This window comes from Bombus impatiens, unplaced genomic scaffold, assembly GCF_000188095.3.
Source record: "Bombus impatiens unplaced genomic scaffold, BIMP_2.2 scf_0549, whole genome shotgun sequence".
Taxonomy (NCBI): Eukaryota; Metazoa; Arthropoda; class Insecta; order Hymenoptera; family Apidae; genus Bombus; species Bombus impatiens.
The window spans coordinates 149,297-168,920 of NT_176968.1; the positions used below are offsets into that span (position 1 = coordinate 149,297).

At 36.8% G+C, this 19,624-nt stretch overlaps 3 protein-coding genes and 1 pseudogene across 9 annotated transcripts in view; 1 reads left to right on the plus strand and 3 right to left on the minus strand.

Moving 5' to 3' along the window:
• Positions 1-509: 509 nt before the first annotated feature.
• Positions 510-2,887, minus strand: LOC100742101 (ras-related protein Rab-10). Of its 3 annotated transcripts, none has more exons than XM_012388522.2 (6): positions 2,490-2,887; positions 2,208-2,388; positions 1,836-1,896; positions 1,642-1,780; positions 1,466-1,555; positions 510-1,390 (listed from the first exon to the last, which is right to left on the minus strand). In XM_012388522.2, exons 2-6 carry the CDS (start codon positions 2,332-2,334, stop codon positions 1,205-1,207), a joined length of 603 nt encoding a protein of 200 aa, XP_012243945.1. In that variant the 5' UTR covers positions 2,335-2,388; positions 2,490-2,887; the 3' UTR covers positions 510-1,204. The 3 variants fall into 3 exon arrangements, with proteins under 3 accessions (XP_012243945.1, XP_012243946.1, XP_024225115.1); XM_012388523.3 differs by having other exon boundaries at positions 2,634-2,775; XM_024369347.2 differs by having other exon boundaries at positions 2,208-2,773.
• A 653-nt stretch (positions 2,888-3,540) lies between these two features.
• On the plus strand, positions 3,541-6,466 carry LOC100742223 (uridine-cytidine kinase-like 1). Its single transcript, XM_003491439.4, has 10 exons — positions 3,541-3,748; positions 3,819-3,949; positions 4,320-4,490; positions 4,569-4,675; positions 4,744-4,914; positions 4,988-5,059; positions 5,170-5,421; positions 5,491-5,700; positions 5,778-5,963; positions 6,042-6,466. Exons 1-10 carry the CDS (start codon positions 3,696-3,698, stop codon positions 6,357-6,359), a joined length of 1,671 nt encoding a protein of 556 aa, XP_003491487.1. The 5' UTR covers positions 3,541-3,695; the 3' UTR covers positions 6,360-6,466.
• On the minus strand, positions 6,380-15,856 carry LOC100740717 (annotated as a pseudogene).
• A 719-nt stretch (positions 15,857-16,575) lies between these two features.
• LOC100742437 (probable Na(+)/H(+) antiporter nhx-9) overlaps positions 16,576-19,624 on the minus strand; it is a 41,217-nt gene continuing 38,168 nt past the window's right edge. For 3 of the 5 annotated variants that reach the window (XM_033322077.1, XM_024369330.2, XM_012388553.3), the window contains one exon: positions 16,576-18,594. In XM_033322077.1, coding sequence (XP_033177968.1) covers positions 18,356-18,594 — 239 coding nt within the window. In that variant the 3' untranslated portion in view covers positions 16,576-18,355. Of the gene's footprint in view, positions 18,609-19,624 lie in introns of all 5 variants that reach the window. The other 2 variants (XM_024369329.2, XM_024369331.2) reach the window with 2 other exon arrangements.

The following is a 19,624-nucleotide window of genomic DNA, read 5'->3' on the forward strand; positions in this document are numbered from 1 at the left end:
TAATACGAAAATATTTAAATTTCTGTACCTTCCCTCTGTTTAGTATTAATCGATAGTAGACACAACGTTTTTAATTCTTTGCTTTTTCTTTAAACAAATAATTTAGGGGAAACATATCTTCGACAACGTATGATCTACTTATTTCGATTATTTTCCTTAAATGGAGTATTGTAAACACTATCGCATATTGTCTGTAAAGTATTTGATTAAATTTCCCCATGATAGGCGTGCATTTCTATCATAGATTGTCCCTTTTGGCCATATTGAAACACTTCCGATCCACGTATATTCGTTTCCCTATATATATTCGATGCATATTCCGATACCAGTATTAAAATCACTATCACAAGTACTAATCATTTTACTAATACATTATAAAAACCGAAAATTTATGTATTGTGATAATTATTCGTAGCACTACTATTGACGTATTACGTATAAAGCCAGTTTTTATCAAGTATCTATTACTATAAGTTAAATGTATTGCGAAGGAAAACAAAAACAATTACTTCGAAATCGTGAATATTTATATTTGTAGTAAATTAGTCTTACACAAGTAGGATAAAAGCTCTTGGACTTAAGCTTTTAGATTTTAACTTAAGATGTAAATAAGCAATGTAGTGCAATGTCCGTATGAAAAAGCATTCACATAGATTTTTTTAAGATCGAAAGCCCTCATTCATTCTCACTCTTCTCATTATGGTAACAAATTGCAGCCTCGTAACAAACAAATTGTTCCTAGTTGACTTTGTTCGTGCAACAACGCATGAAGTTTCACGTGGAAAACAAAGCTCCATCAGCAGTATATATTATTGATTTTTTGTGTTTTTTATAAAAGCTGTGATGGAGCTTAATGCTTGTATACATGCAATAGACACATTTATAAGTACATTTATAAGTATACAGTCATATATGTGACAAATAGCATTTATAACCCACCCTTTGAAATCCAGGTATAATTAAAAAACTTCACTTCCAAATTGGAGTTACTTCCTTTTATATTTTTTGAAATAAATTTAGATATATCTTTATCAGAAATCTCATTAAATAAGTACAATCGAATTTGATTAGGCAGTGTTGTGAAGAGTTTAATTATACTATTATGCTTTTTTAAATTATGCTCTAAATCTATCCACAGATCTATTTTGAGTGGCACGAGCTGATATATAGTATATTATGCGCTGTTAAAATAAATAATATAAGATTAGCAGCACCGATTAGAATTCCTTTCCACCCTTCGATCAACCGTTACTCTATCAGGAGCATCTTGTGGTTCCTTTCCATGTGTTTTCTCCAATATTGCTTCGGTTAATTCATTAAATGCACGGTCGATATTAATATCTGCTTTTGCAGATGTTTCCATAAATCTGATTCCATGCTCTCGCGCTATCTAAAGGAGGATATTAATTTATTAGTTTGTGACATTTTTGTAACTTACGTACAATTTAAATTATAGCTGCTTTACCGCTTCCCCTCTTCCTGTGCTAACAACACGTTTGTCTTCCATATCGCTTTTGTTCCCCAGTATCATCTTCTCCACATCTTCATTCGCATGCTAAAATTAATTAAAAAGAAAAAATAAATAACGATTGTAAATGACTATATTTATGTATAGACAAAAAAGTTCGCAATCATACTTACTTCATCTATATTTCTCAGCCATTTAACAATATTTTCAAATGTCTTTTCATTAGTAATGTCATAAACAAGCATAATACCCATTGCACCTCTGTAATATGATGTAGTAATGGTATGAAATCTTTCTTGACCGGCTGTATCCCTGTAAATATACAGGTTAAGGACTGTTTAGATTAATTTAATATTTTACAACTTACCATATCTGTAACTTGATTTTCTTTCCTCTTAATTCCACTGTCTTGATCTTAAAATCGATACCTAAGTGACAGAAAGCATATTATTCATATATCTAACATACTCCACAGTATAATAGCATTTATTTACATAAAACAATCAACTTTGATGACAATGTTGTCAAAATATTAATTCAGAAACGCGAATTTCTCTATGCACTTAATGTAATAAGACAATCACACTTCAATATTCAATTATTTATTGTTCATTAACTTCAGTTTACAATGATTATTATTTTAGTAGCATAACCTACTATACCGAAAAAAAATTCACAATAATGGATAATTTGATCGAGGAAATCCACGAATGATAATTATTTGGACAACTTTCCTTACCTATCGTAGAAATAAATGTCGTTGAAAATGCATCATCCGAAAATCTAAACAATATACAAGTTTTGCCAACTCCGGAATCACCGATCAGCAGCAACTTGAACAACAGATCGTACGTCTTTTTTGCCATTTCACTGTTGCTTCTTGTTAACGAGGCGCCGAAGAAAACAAAAAAGATTCGAACCTGTGGAGCACGATTAATAGTTTTGTAGACGATGTTTCGAACATCGAACGCTATGAACGATTATAGGTTTCAAGGTCGGACGAGGGCGCGTCTCAACGTACAACGGTGTCTTGTTAACGACGGAAAAACCGGTCACAGGGGCTGACTATTAAAAGACAGTACGACGTCACACAACAGACCAGCACGCAGAAGCATCGGGGTAACTTTGCACTTTGCTTTCAGTCACAAGCCTGAACAGAACTTACTGATTTATTAATCGACCAACAATCCGTAATATGTACAACTGTATCTTTATAGTAATTAGCGGTAATCGCGAAACTCTGCCGGGTTCAATTGCGAATATTTCATCTACCACGGGAGGTCACCACCACTGCAAGAATAATTTTAAATCACCTGGATACTAACGGGACACATACGCACAAAGTTATTACTAGACTGCGGATGTTTATGTAAATTCACGTTTCTCTGAACGCAATCAGAGAAGTGGAACTTAGAAATTTATTTCGATTTCTAAATATCATTCTTTTTTCTAAATATACTGGCTTACTTTGGATAGTTTGTATATTTTCACATATCATAAATATTCTGTGCGTTTTTCACAGTTTCTATTTTTATATAAATATCTGCAGTTTAGTTATTACTTTTTTTATCGATTTCACATTAACGCTTATACATCTGTACTTTGTTCGTTTCGTATCGATGCGCATCATACATTATGAATATTTTGCGATGCGATATAATTTTTTATCTAATGAACATGTTTTACAGTTACTTTTAAGCGATTTTTGCTTGAAAAATCGATGAATATTGTTAATGATTAAGATATTTTATCGCATGGTTTTCAACATTTGGATCAGGCGGGAAAATATGTTGATGAATGCTGTATATGAAGGGTAGTAATGGGTTCAACAGGACCAATATTACTATATACATACATACAAGAGTTTCTATCTCTTTGTCAAACGTTATTCAAAATTCATACAAAACTTCATAAATACCACTTTAATTAATTAATGAATTAGAAATATAATTATAAATTTTAAAGACTATTGTATTAAATTATTTAAGAAGGATATGTACATATATAAATACTCATATTTAAATACCTATTACTGGGTAATAAGTATAGAAAAATTGCTTCGGAACATGAGCGATAGGTGGCAATGAAAAATATCTACGATTTCATTATCGTTACCTGTCTTTGTAGTTTGTAGTTTCTGTCAGTACAGATTCAGATGCATGAGGAAGAGAAGCTTGGTAAAACGTATTGTAACAATACGTAATTTTTCTTCTACGTGATCAAGAATATGGCAGCTAAAATGCAACACTTTGATCCACCAAGTTCAGCGAGTTCTGAAAGGTAAACCACAGTATTTTACCATCTGTTTCGTCTGTCCAGTCGAATATGCATTGAATTTACTGTGCTTTAGCGACGATACTGAAGTGTGTTTCGACGAGAAGGAAATTTTATTTGCTGACGAGTTGTGCGAGGATGCTGAGCGTTGCAGACGTTCTGACATTGGGACACCTACTCCACAATCTCCAAGACCACCTTCCACGGGTGAGATTTCATACACTTTCTCCTCAATGTATCACTTCTTGGAGTATTCTTACATCTTACTTATTTCTTGAAGTAAATAAGCGATGTACCAATTATTTACAGAATCATTGATATGGAGTACTTGCGTTTGGCAAACAGGATGTACATGGTTTACTGAAGTAGAATCTTTTTGTCATTTGAAGAAAACAGTTAAAGCCTTCAAAAGTACCTTTATCCTTTATCCCTTATCCTATATAATAGTCGAAAGGACTTCTTTCTTTGATTTTTATTTACTTTTATGTATTTTTTTGGAAATGTAATTAATAATACGATGCAACCTCGCGTAATTTCTCAAATGAATTAATAGAAACTATTTGTGTTTATATGACAGGTTCTCAGAGATCACCAAGATCAAGAAGACAACGTACTACTAGTCTATCTCAGTCTAGCAAAAAAACTTCTGCAGAGTCTATCCTTAGAAGTAAAACAAGAACAATATACACAGCTGGTAGACCACCATGGTACAATTCAGCTGGTCAGCAAGTAGAACCTTTTGTAATTGGTTAGTAATAGAAACATAAAATATATTTATTACTTTAAAGGGAAAGAATGTACAATGTTATTAATAGTTTTGTTTTAGGTATTTGTGGAGGCAGTGCGTCTGGAAAAACCACAGTTGCAACAAAAATTATAGAATCTCTAGATGTACCTTGGGTAACACTTCTTAGCATGGATTCATTTTACAAAGTATGAGAAAGTTATAAATATTATTGCATAAAGAAGAATGCAAATAGTATATCCAATTTTTCTTATAGGTTTTAAATGAAAAACAACACGACATGGCTGCGCGGAACGAGTACAATTTCGATCATCCCGACGCGTTCGATTTTGAGTTACTTAAAACAACGCTACAGCGTTTAAAGGAAGGTAGAATGGTGGAGGTTCCTATCTATAATTTTGTAACACATCGCAGAGAAACTAGAACTGTATGTAAATATTGATAAGTGTATAAATGTTAAACATACTTTGTACATATAGTGTTTGCTTTTTATTTTAAAGAAAACAATGTATGGTGCCAATGTGATTATATTTGAGGGAATATTGACGTTCTACAATGTCGACGTTTTGAAGGTAAGTCAATGTATTGTCAGGAAAACAGAATGAGTGGGTTTGAATAACAGTAGTAAGGTACGAAAGTAAAAATCAAATTACCACTGATCTCCTTCATTCGATTGGTCAAGATGTGCGACATGAAGGTGTTTGTTGATACTGATGCTGATGTGAGGCTTGCTCGAAGATTACGTAGAGATATATCGCAAAGAGGGAGGGACTTGGAGGGTGTGCTAAAGCAATATAGCACTATGGTACAACCCGCTTTTTATTATTATATAGCTCCATTCATGGTTCACGCGGATATTATCGTACCTCGTGGCGGAGATAACGAAGTCGCGATAGAACTCATTGTACAGCACGTACATACTCAGCTTCAACTGGTAAAATTATCGGTTTCGTAAATCTTGCTCTCTCTTATTATGTTTACTTTAGTTCATTTCTTGTTCTAGAGGGGTTTCAAACTCAGAGAAAAATTAGCTCATTCTTATATTGGTCAGCCATTGCCATCTTCTCTCTACCTGCTTCCAGATACACCACAGATAAAGGGTCTCCACACATTTATAAGAAACAAAGAAACATACAGAGATGAATTTATATTTTATTCCAAACGTCTAATACGTTTGGTTATTGAATACGCGTTATCTCTTCTACCCTTCGAGGTAAATTTCAATACACAACGCTAGTGAGATGTGAGCAACGTGACTTTTAATAGCCATTTACAAACACGTGTTTACAGGATGTAAGAGTAGAAACACCACAAGGAGTATTATATCACGGAAAACGCGCAGCTACGGATAAGATATGCGGTGTTTCCATTTTGCGTGCCGGTGAAACTATGGAACAAGCTGTTAGGGACGTATGCAAAGATATTAGAATAGGAAAGATACTTATACAAACCAACCAACAGACTGGAGAACCAGAGGTAAATGATGTAATTTACTTTTCTAATTTGCCACGATCATTTAAATATTGACATAAAAATTATCAATATTTTCTTCAGCTTTATTACCTTCGATTACCAAAAGATATTAAAGACTACAAAGTGATATTAATGGATGCAACAGTAGCAACGGGTGCAGCAGCTATTATGGCTATCAGAGTTTTATTGGATCATGATGTTGCTGAGGAGAACGTGTTACTCGTATCTCTACTTATGGCAGAATCAGGAGTACACTCGATAGCTTACGCATTTCCACGCGTAAAAATCGTGACGTCCGCCTTAGATCCTGTGATAAATGAGAAGTTCTACGTATTGCCTGGTATCGGTAACTTTGGAGACCGATACTTTGGAACCGAGCCATCAACCATCGAAGATTAATACAACTTAAGATCTTATACTTCAATTTTCGAAGCTATTTAATCTGTTATAATGGAAGTACAGTAATCTCATATATCTTTAATAAAATTTGTGTTACGCTGGGGAATCGTTTATATTCATTCTATCTACAATACACAAATTTCAACACCAATCTATTTAACTGCGCGGTTAAAGAGACGTTGTATCGATGTTAGAGCCAACGACGCCTTCTTCCACAGTGGTGCGCGCGCTATGTAATTGTTTGTAATCTCCTCTTGCACTTGTCCAATGGGAACGGTGCCAAGAATCCAAATGGCCAGAGCTGACGTTTCCCGATTGTCCCAAAAGATACGTGATCATACGATCGAGTGCGGCCAAATCTTCACTTGTATTGCCAGAATTACCCAAACCTTCTGGTGGATTAAAGCCACTGGGCGGTGCCTCTGGCTTCTGTTCAATATTTCTAATTTTACGTATTTCATTGCTAGCGGGAAGTTCAAGTTTTGGTGTAAACTGCGTAAGCGGTAGATAGCTTTTAAATTTACGTATGCATAAGGTATCGCTATAAATTACGAGATATCTAATATTTTAATTCTGGACAGTGTTGACCATAACTCGATCTCTGCACCTTGCGGAATGTTTTGTGCTCAATCCATCGTAAAAGCTGGTAATATTTCTTTTTTTTTAATTTTGCGTTAAATACCATAAAACATTAAATATAAAACATATCATGTTTTTATGTCAATGAAAGGATTTTAGAAACTTTTAATTTTCTTCTTAGTTACCTTGATTTTCTTCTTATTTCTACTCAACTAGCAACAGCAAAACATTTTATAACAGAAACATTATAGTTACCTCGGGTCCAGGGAGCTGTTATCTCGCGAGATGTTCTTATTACGGACCAAGCGGATATCGTGTTCCCAAAAGCGACGTAGTTCTGGCGTCGATGTGTATGGCGCGGCTACTTCCTTAATCTAACCGGAAACCACAAATCTATTTTTAGAAGAAATATTCTACGCCTTTTTTACCATTTAATTAAACAATGCTGAATGTGTTTTTATTAAATAAAAGCATGACCAAAATTTTGCATTTTCCACGTGTTACGTCCGGTGACACTATATGTAACCCAGAATGCATCCCTCGAGGCGGCCATTACCTGTGCAAATATAATTAGTCGGACCGCAATAATCCTAAGGAACTGTAATAAAACTAAGCATTTGTATTTTACCATTAGATCCCTTAATCGTTATAAAATATATTCAAGTCGAGACGTTCCTTATGGTTATTGCTCCATCAGATAAAAATCAGAAGGTCGGGTTTGTCCCATGTTCAACGGTCATTTCCACCCGCGAGTGACCGGTGGTGGGGCGACCAACACCCAGCAATAGTTTTCCTCTGCGACAGGATCGTCACCGAACTTCACTGGTTTACCATCGTCAGATCAGTCAACATCTCTGGATTGGTTCATCATCTTCAGATCAGTCAACATCTCTTCACTGTCTATATCTACTTTAGATCATTCATTTGGTTAACTTATATCTGTCGGAGATGAAAGGACACCGGAGCCTTCCCTCTGGAACTTTGGGAAAATTCGTAAAATTGTAAGTAAAGCTTACAGTTGTAATTAAACAATTTGCCGTCATTCTGCCCAATGGTACTTGTTTGCGATTTGTGATAATAAACTTGGGCTCAAGGCGACCATCAGCCGCCGAACGTAGCCGCGGTCAACGGCCGCCGAACGTAGCCGCGGTCAACGGGATGGGCGCTTCATCTAACAAAGGTATGAAGCGATAGTATGACCCTCGTTAAAAGAAATATCCATAGAGATACCTGACAGTAAAACATTCCAACGGTTCCTTCGGACAATGAATACCAGATGTTGAGGCACCTACACGGCACAAGTGTAGTTAACCTATATAACCTATATAGTACCCGCTATAAAACCTGGGGTTTTTGCTAATTAAGGTTATTCAAACGGACAGGTAGCCTTTGTCCCAAATTGACCAATTGATAGCAACGTCAATTTCTTTTACTTTTGGAACGAGGGCTATACTCGACGAATCCGATGATCTCGTGTCCTTAGACACACCCCATCATAGTTTTCCTCGGTGGCATCATCGGGACGAAAATTCATTCTTCCTTGCGATCTTCTCGACGAAGAGAGTGGATTCGTTATCGAACCTAAGACCAACGTCACTAGTATCGTCAGTGCCCAGCACCGCGGTTGATTGTCAAATCGGTAATATCCATACTCGTATTACCAGGCCGTACCTTCGTTATAACACAGCGATGGTCAATTCCAATGAAGATCTAGAAAAAGGCCCATAACCCTATTCTCCGACATATCTATACGCACCGAACGAACGTGTCTACGTCTACAAGTTGTTGGAATAAAGTGTAAATTGTAACCTGTTAACTCAGGTTATAATCGATTCAACCACCTCTATTATCCTAAACGAATTAGGGGATCGATCGTTTCGTGGCATCGATTGTATAATCGTAACGGGAATTTACGACTTCCGTTGACGCGCTTCCACGCGATCGCGTCTCTCCGCAAACGGTCGAACACCACGAGCAAAAGCAATGGTTTTACGAATTTCCGAATTTTAAAACTGATAATTCTTACAAAATTAGAATAACGAAAAAGAGCACCGAATCACGTGGAAATTTTAAGAAACAATGCATAATTAAGATATTATTTGATAAACTTGGTTAGTACATCGTGTCCTTTTTATAAAGATATCAGGACCAATATGTTTCTATTATTAATAATTAATAGAAACAAATTTTTCTTAATTCCTTCAAAATTTTCTTTCAGCGAATTAATCAGCAGATCTACTCTACAGATGTCACTCTAGCGTCATTATATTTGCTTACGTAATCACGTGACAATGACATCGTGATATGAGGAATTATTGGGAAAATGACATCACGTGCGAGAGGCGATTTCTCGTGTTTTATCTTTGAGAAATCACCTGTTTCGCGACCTTGCTCACCTTCAACGCGACGATGGCCGTGATAAAGATGCACATGACGTTAACAAAGGTCAAGCACGCGCCGATTATTCCGTTGCAGACGAATTCAACCGGCAGGTAATCGGTGTACACATAAACGTACGAGGTGTTGTAGTCTGTGTACGATTCTCCTTTCATGTGCGGCATTTTAATCGGTCGATAGATTAGCCGTATACATCCGGGAGCCCAGAATAAACCCTGCGGGAATAAATTTCATCGATTGCCACGGTCAGATTAACTGCCATTCATTAATCACTGCTGATGGAATGAGAACGCCGCACGACTGCCGATACCTCTTTTCGTATCTATCTTCCCTCGCGAATTATTCCGTCTGCCCGTGTCGATAGCTGGCCAATTTCAATGTCTCTTTCGCGGATATAGAGATATATGTATTTCGATTTACGGGATCGTGAATAAATAAGCGGAAAAAACACGTGAATTCTCGACTCGATGGTTAAGAAGCTTTTTAAATAATTTATAGAAAATCTGGTGAAATACGAGTCAATGAATCTCTTTTATAGGCGAGAAATTTTTAATTTATTATCATGGACACTAATTCTACGTTAACACTTTGACTGCCACGTTGGTCATATTTCTCCTGTGACGCCACGGTGATCATTGGTGACCGGAGTGCTTGAACTTCTTACAATTGTAAAAATTGAATGAAAATTGATAGTTAGGACATTGTGAATATAACCGATAAATAGAAGATACTTTGAAATAAAAAGTGGCACATTAAGCAATTAAACATTTTTATTAGAATATTATCCTTAGTTAAAATTATCCTTCCAGTTGATTTTCGGATCAAATATGTGTTTTACTATCCTCTCACACATTTAGAAACTATCAAGAATGTTAATTGTGATTAATATTATAGGTTAGTATCGTAGACGAACATTAAAATAGCAATTTCATGTTAATCACCAAGTAATATAAGAGTGAGAAACTCAACAAAAATGGATTTATCATATTCTTTTCGCGTGATCTTCGTACACATATTTATTCCACCCTATATTTACGGTATCTACGGTGGGTTTATCGTTCGTTACTTACACAGTTTACCACTGGTGGTAGCGATGAAGCTGATATGGCAACTCCGATTAGGGGACCGTTGCTTTCTTGTAACAAAGCCACGACTACACCTGTGTCCGATGGTAAAGCCCATAACACACCCATCCAGAGGGACCTGTAATTTCCCCTGAAAGAAGACGCGTATTACTTTTCGCGAATCTTTATTTTTTCCATCCGAGCTACGAATCCTGGTTTCGGCACCCCATATATCGGGCATACACCAGTGCCATCTGTAGTCCATAATATATTTTTTCGTTATCGGCAGAACATTTTCTGTCGATTTTATTGATATATTGGATTTATCACTTCTTAAAAGTTACTTGTTGTCGAAACAACATCAAAACGTTTTACGCAATATATTTCAAACATCCAAACGATCGTATACTGTTTCGTGCTAAAAAATCTGTTAAATCCATTGACAGTGAAACGATATTTCATATACGGTTCTTACAAGAATTTATGTTATTTGAGACTTAGGAAAACGTACATACAGCAACCACGTGCACTGTGCGCGCTTCCGTTCAGTGACAGTACTTCGGCGAAGCGAAAGTGTTAAACAAAAGTAAATTTGGACGAAATTTTATGTAAGTTCATTATTTTATATACATTTAGCTATAAATTAACCATTGTCTAAGTTAAATCATAAAAACTATTACTTCTTTGATCACCGGTTATTTTGACCGCGGACGGTAAGAACGGGTATACACGAAGTGTCGGTAGGTTTAATGTTAAGAAGATATATCCGACAATCTTCTGGCTAAGTCATCCTTGATGAGTGTAGCACCAACGCCGCACATACCGCTATACGTGCACTGAGTTGGAATTACGCTGGAAATTGTTGGAAGGTGAACGAAGACATTTGGAAAAGCTTCCTGGAGGGGAAATACCGAAGACATTAATTCACCTTACTATGGAGTTCATTTTCACGCCGATGCCCATTTCCGTGAGCCAGTGGAGGTAATTCTCGCATGGTTCCCCAGCTGGTAGCAGGAAATATCACCTTTCCAGAGAGATAAAGCCAGAGAGTAATAGGAAATGGAAATAATTAGCGTTACTCTCTTACCTCGTAATACACGTTTCCCTTGTCCCTACACCAAACAACGTGTTCCACTTTCAGCTTCTTCAGCGGCTCCTCTAAGACCTTGGAAAATAATAGCGACCGATAAAACAGATAGAAGAAGCTTGTATCAAGTCTTCTGTCGTGCTACGTTGTACAATAGGGCATACAATTCTTTTTTCTCTCCAGTTATCTCGGTTGCCTGATGTCTGGGTAATTGGATGCGATTTACTTTGTAAACCGAGGCTATTTTATTTCTGTAGCTTCTTTAATATTCATTCGTTCTTTATTCTTCCAAATTTAATTTGTGCTTTGCTGTCAAATTGATAAAATAGTAAGTAATTAATATAATGGAAAGAGTAATAGTTAAAAGAAATTCTTGTTCTTTCAACTTGCTTCAGCCTCGTTATTCCTGTTTCTTGGCATTAAACTGATAAAATAATTGATGTACTAGTTTGATTAGATAGTTAAATTATTAGATATATAATTCTTCTTCTGAAAATAAAGTAGTGGATGATGTAAGAGATCGACGAGGTCAAACGATGTAAAACGTTATCCAGTATTGGAACTATACCATTAATATTCCGTTATTAAAATTATTAATATGCTATTACTGAAAGTTACATTCTACGTATTAATAAACGAGATTCGTATTTTATGTATCGCAACAACAGTTCATCGATATTCCAAAGCAGCCATATCATGGGCCTCTAATTGAGGCTAAATAAACCGAAATTACTCAACGATAGTAAAAATAGAACGAAAATAACGTTCGTCTATCAAACGAAATTGTAACATCGTAATAATCGAAAGAATACTCCAGTGTTGCGATAGAAGCACAATAAATTTCCATTTAGTGTAAAGATATCTTAATTAGTGCCCGATTAAATAAACTCCCACCGAATATATCTGAACGTCTATCATATCAATAAAAAACCATAGATAGCGAAGAGAATCGTATTATACGAATTGTTTATCCCCCGATCGGCTCATATAAAATATAAATGGAGTTGTGTAAGAGGCATTTTCAATTTAACGTTTAATTGCCTTCGTGGAATCTTGAAGTACCTCGAATGACATAAAAATTGTTATAATTTCGCTTTAAAATAGCAAATGACGTAAAGTTTCGCTAATCTTCGTTTAGATCGAACCCTATAATTGTAAACTATAACTTCAGACTTAAATTTTTATTGTGCTACCTCAGAATCCCAACAGAAAATCAATATCTTTCTATCTCATCGTAACGGTTAAGGATAAAAAGCATAATATACGGTTTCCATTGACACGAAAATCGGGTCTCTGTCAGTCACGCTGACCGGAAATGCCACGTCCTCGACTTCGAAGATTTCGCTTATCAGCCAAATCATCCTCGATATCGTTCGAATCGTCGTTATCATTCAGCCTCGACGAATGAGTCCTCGATTTCGTTTGCCTAAGTCGTACATCGACTTTTGGTCCAACTAGCAATTTTTCTGGTTTTTCGATCTTCGTGAATTTATCATAAAATATTTCTTCCATAATGTTTCAACAATTTCCCATTGGTTTCTATGATAATTTTTAGCAAGCTTTTAGCTCAGAAGCTATAAATAGATCTTAGAAAGAAGAAAAATATCTCGTCAAATAATAAACCGTCAAAGTACCAAAAATTTTACTCAGTTGCGAGATTAGCGATCATTCTACTTAAACGTTGAAATGCATTTTATTCTAAATTGTTCGGTGACTTCAAAAACGTATCAGCTTAGTTTTATGTTTCAATTAGAAAGAAAGAACGTAGGATAAATGTAAGGCAAGGAATGAAGGCAACAGAGATATGGAAGATGCCCAAGAAGGGAAGGAAATTTTCAAGTGCCAAGATAATTGCAAGACAAGCACGTTATTTTTTTTTTTTTACGAAATAAACATTTATTTTAACAAATCAACAGCGTAAAGACTAGCGTCTAGAGACTAGTCCGACATTTGTCTGACCTAGGTAACTAGAGGCCGCCAGGAATATAACGCGCGAAGGGAAATTTCGAACTCTGCCGCGATTTTTACGAAAATTGAGAATCGTTCTTTGTCTCCACCAAAAAAACCCCTCGCTTTTGAAGCAAATATTATTCAAGCGAGATGTGCGTGAAAAATGTCCTCCCTAAACAACGAGTTTGAAGAAAACCCTACTGCCATAATTGACAAGAATTCTGTGACATCGCGTTAATCGCAGTCTTGGTCGAAGATACAATTTGTCGGATACTTTTGTTTCCAAGTAGAAATATTTTTCAGTCGATCGTGCAACAAGATAACGTTATTGTAATAAGGAAGCAGCTTATAGAGTAATTTTTACGCGAACAATCGAAGCGTTCATAGATTGAAAATGAAAATCTATGAGGGATGAAATTTTATTCAAATCAATCATCCTGTCAAATATTACTGAAAGTACTTGGACGTGAGTTTTGATACTTTTAAAGTTCCTTTAAATTCATTTACCAGGAAAGCTTACTTCCGAGATAATTAGATGGAAAAGTTGTGGAATGAGAAATATTTCGAAACTTGGAAGCGCTAAAACTCCTATCGTGGAAAGTATCTTTTTCTTTTATACGTAAATACGTATATCTCTATGATTAATTCTAAAGAAAACGTACGTATACGTGCGTTCGTAGAAGTCGTAGAACTTATAAGAGCAACTTTTGAAATACCAGTTAAGACACGGGATTAACGATGATTATGTCCACGCTACGATTATTTTCTACTACCTTCCAACGTATTCCGCTTCGTGAATATTTCTGAAGTTGTTCTTAAAGTCCACTCATTAAGATAATTTGACGTTTTAATTTAATTTCATATTTAACTTCGGTCGATTCAACCGTTAATTGAATTTAATCTAATTTATCATCCGTTAAAATAATCAACTATCTATCATATTTAACATCTTATATCAAATATCGAAGTAACTCGATATACATATTTAAACCACTATTACATTTCCACGAAAGTTCACACTCTTCAGTTTCTTCGATCTTTCTCGACAATCGTATTTTCGACCAATTCAAACGCCATCGATGATAACATTAAATCTCTAAACGATCGAAAGCTAACAAATCGATTTCGTTCAATTCCGTAAGCATCTAATCAATCTCGAGTGCCAGTGTAGAATTATTAATTAATCAATGAATATCTTCAATTCTCATAAAAACCGGAATTCTAGAGTTTCCCTTGGCAGCTCCCCGCCATAGTTTCACACTTTGTCTTGTCACAATGTTTGTTTCACTCGTTTCGCGTCGCGATAAACGATCGTAACAAATTAGTCATCGCGATTAACTTGCTACCTTATCTTGCTAAGAAAAATTTCTTGCTTTTTTTTCCTTTTTTTTTTTTTTTTGGCTTTTCCCTCGATCTTCTTACGATCTTTCCCAGTATCTTTTGTCTCTTGTCTCGTTATGTACATACGGTGGTTTTATTGAATGCGTTAAGTACAGACCTACGACGCTTCCGCGGCTGTTTTTCTACACGAGACTGTTAGTCGGTTATTTATTTATTAAGTTAGTTATTTTTTATTTTCTGTTTTCTGCTTCTTTTAAGGCCATACTTAAGGAGAGGAGGAGCGTTTCGTTTAAACAACTTTCAAGTGTGTGTGTGTGTGTGCGTGTGTGAGTGAGTGTGTGTGCGAGCGTGTGTGCGTGTGTGTGTGTGTGTGTTTGTGAACGAGTGTGTGTGCGTGTGTGTGTGAGCGTGAAAGAGATTTCGACGATTGTAATACGATGAGTTCTATTAGAGATGCTCGATATTCTTATTTTCCAGCATCTTTTCGACAGTTTGCTTTGTTGTTTTCTTGTTATTGTTTCGATCGTAGAGATTCTTCGTCTGTATGATTCAAGAGATCACTGTGTTCGAACTAGTTTGATGCAGTGGTCCTCGTGAATTTTTTTGAAACAGATAAATATAGGCGAAAAGTTTTCTCTAAAATTTACGCGTACTTTTAGTATAACATCATGTCGAATATACATGTCGAGACTTAATGTTTTGGATGCCGAGTGTAGTATTTTCTTTTTTTTTTTCGTAGTTGAAAATTCGCAAGAATCGCTGCAAAAAATCTAGCGTGAGAGTAAAATGAGTAATCTAAAGGGGGACATCGTTGTTTTTGAAAACACGGAAGTCTCGTTGGAAGAAAACTGAGGAATTCGATAGATCGAATGTTCGGTAAATGTAAATAAATCGCAATTTTTTCTATTTCCAGATCAATTTGGATTTTATCGGTCGATCGTATACTCCGCGCAATTATTTTATTTTCGCTACACAAGAAAAAGAAATTATCGAAGAATCGCTCTATTTTCTGTTCCACAAAGAGAAGAATATTTCATAAAACGAAATGAACAAATAGATATGCCCGAAATGGAGACAATTTTATTCTATTTTCAACTCTCGCTGTGTAGAAATAAAAATAATAAATAGATTATTCTGTGAAATGAAGATAAATTGAAATCTATCGATCAATTGTATTCTTAATTTTTCTTATACGAACCAATAGCGTTAGAGTAAACGAATAGCAGAAAATGATATGAATGATAAATAAATCCTAGAAAATACTCTCTTATGAAATATCGAAACGAGAGAACAGCCTTGAAGTCTCTCATTCTCTTCTGCCCAACATTTCCATATTTTCAAAACACAACAGGAATAATTAATCGTCCCCATTTTTACTTTACATCAGTATATACGCCACATGGCGTGTCTAAATCTAGACTCGCGTCTATAAACTCGAAAGCGAATCGCACGACGATTTCAGCGTTGCGTATCGAGTATAATACCAAACTTGTACATATTATACATATATATATTTATATATATATACTTCATTTTCGAAAGACTATTTAGCGTTGGTGTTACCAAAGAAACTGAAAAAGAAAAAAAGAAAAAAAAAAGAAAGAGATCACCACGTTCACATGTCATGATTTAATCGTCATTTAAACGCAACACGTATCAAGGTCCCTCGAGTTTTTCCCACAAAAAAAAGTCACCCTTTTTATACCTTCAATCTCATTCTCCTTGTTTTTCCTCTTCATCCTTTTTACAGTATACCGGAAGGTTCGAAGTTGCTGCTAAGATATTTTTAGGAATCTTAAGGCCACGATACCAAGTTAATGAGCGATCGTTAAAACGAGTCGTCGCTACAAGGGATACACGCTATTATGGCGTCTAAGAGAAAGAAATCGCGTGATTTTTCTGGTTCACGATCTTTCTCAGCACGCAGAAAGCGACACATCGACGAAGAATCGTCGGTGCTTCAAAAATCTTTCGTTCCTGCTGATCGAAAGCATCTCCCTTCCAATGGACGAATCATTCTTCTCAGGAAGCATTTGAAAAATCAACTACCAAAAAACGTTCCTCCAAGTCTATTCGTTAATACTTTTCATCCGTCAGTCGTGCTACGGAGGAAACGAGGTGTATCGTCGGTTTAAAAAAATAGCTCTTTCTCTCTCTCTCTCTCTCTCTCTCTCTCTCTCTTTCTTACTTTCGCTCTTTCTCTCGCTCTTGCACTCTTTATTTCACTTGTATCACTCTCATGGTCGAATATTCAAAATGGATTCACACGATCACCGAGTATCAAAAGAGAACGCAACCTCGACTGAATCATTCTCGTCGAAAAATGGTAACATCGCTATATCGAAAATCACGCTACTACAACGTCAACTGTACTATATATCATTGTGTCAACGATTCTATCGATTAAACCAACCGAGAAAATACTTGTTTGTCTCCTCTGAGATCGAAGAATTCTACCTAAGTAACGTATTAGGTCGCCTAATAAGTTCGTTCACATTTCTTTCATATTTAGATGTTTTTAACTTCGGTCCAGTCTCATTCTGTTTTAGATATCGATGGATAGTTAATTCTGGAATATTCAAAACGTCAGACTCCTGGGCTGCCTTGTACTAGAATTTCATTCTCAGTTACGATTCTTAAATATGCAGCAATCAAAATGATATCCACCGAATCGTTCTTTACAAGTGCTTTTTCTGGGTTGGCCTTGATCTTATTGAAGGTTGGTCATTGGTCATCTTGATCGTTTATCGTTCTGTATTCGTAAAATAACGTCGTAGAGACGACGAACTTATTGGACGATCTAATTTAGGGTGTCCCGAGAGATTGTCCCATACATTGATCAATGAATCATCAGTCGCATAATTTCATTTCTCTTTCGGTCGTGAATTTGTGTCAAGTAATCCTATTATTCTCTAAATTATCAAACGTCTTGAAGATTCCCTCGCCGTGGCTGGTAGACCAAAAACAGAGAGAAACGCAATTCCAACGATTCAATAAATTATTGCTAAAATCTATCTACCTTATCCCATTAAGAAATTATACAAAGATACAAACGTAAAGCTTCTCTTATTATATCTTGCACAAAGATCCAACAATTTCTCATTTCCCTCGGAAATTATTTAAAAAAAAAAAAAAAAACAAACAAGGGACCAATTTTTGGGACACCCCGTACAACTCCAAAGCATTCGTTTCTGCGTGCGAATGAAAGCATCGGTAGTCAAAACGAGGGGTACTTTCCGTCATGTAATCTGGTCCTGTGGAAGAGAACAAGAGCTGTCAAAACAGCTCGACGTCTCCAGTGTGAGTTCTATTAAAATGTCCATCCTCGAAGGGAGCGAGATCGGCGATCGTCAAAGGGGGAACAAATATTATTTTCGTTTTCGGTTGAAAGGTTGATCGTATCTCCCTAGAATGGGGGCGAAAGATATTAGAGGCACGTCCTCTGTTCAGACCGGAGCGCTAGGTCGACGTAAGAGAGACGAGAACAACGAACGCCGAGGTGGCCGCCGCCATGGCCGACGAAGACGACGCTCGTCGACCGCGAACGATGACGTCTGTTCCTCGACGATCCCCAAAGGTCAAGCTTTCTCTTCCTCCTCGTCTATCTCCTCCGACGATTCGGAGGAAGAAGTGATAAGGGCGGTGGAGAGACTTGGAACCTGGGCCGAGTATGCGAACGAGCTCATTCGGATCCGTTGAGGATTCCAACACTCTGGCAGGGAATGGGATCCGTCCTCCGTACACTTTTCCGATTGCGATTTCTCCATGGAGCACAGCTCCATCATGGATACTCGCCTAGTGGGTCCCTTCTTGCTGTCTGTAACAGGGAAACTGTTTTGAGGGTTTTAAGTTTTTATGACAGAGGATTGTATGTTTATCGCAATTTCAGGTTTTACGTGTAAACTCGTGAATACAGTGAATTCAGAATAGGATAATCAGACGTTTTGAGGTTAGTTTTTCCAAGGATTCGATCTAACGTTCGATGACGTTGGTATAGGATTTATTAATTATTTATAATGGATCAACACGTTGACGCCGCTTCACGGAACAAACTCGTGTGATCCACCGATGGTACACGCCGGCCTCAACGTGTTAAACAGGAAACGATGGTTATTTAACGTGAACTAAATACAGTAATGTGCTTTCACGCGGACCACACTTTCTCGACAACGCGATTCACATTCTCCGACTTCTCAACTCACGCTGACTGTTAATTCGTCTTTCTCCCTTAGCATCCCTTTGTTTTTTTTCATAGCCCTACCACGCACGTGTTCCGCAACCGTTCGTTGCCAGGGTTAGGTAGGCTACTTTTCCGCGCAACTGTTCGATCGGAGGATCGACGATACATCGAAGGGCCTGTCTGCACTTAGGCTTTCTCGCGACATTGTTTATGGATAACCCGATATCTCTTAGGCTTTTGGTCCACGATGCTACATTAGTTATTATCAGGAACGAGAAACGGGTCAGACGAAAGAGAACGAGAAACGAATGGCGATTATGCCAACTATGTTATTGTAGTATCGTGGAAAGAAGAGCCTCTGGTGGCACTCGATAGTAAATACCACCACTTGACACTAAATAGTGTCGGATGACGGTAGCGCGTGGTTAGCGCCTTAGGTTGCAAACGTTCGGGACCCGGGTTCGAATCCCGGCGACCGCAGTCCGATTTTTCTTCCAAAATACAAAAATAGAAGAGAAGCGGCCGTGCCCAATAGCGACATCTACAAAAGCGCCTTAAGCGGTGCGCGAGAAAGACGACGACGACGAAGAGATTTGACGTAATGTGGGGATCATTTAGACGTCAACGGTCCAGGAAATCACGATCTCAATAATCAGGACGGGGGGGG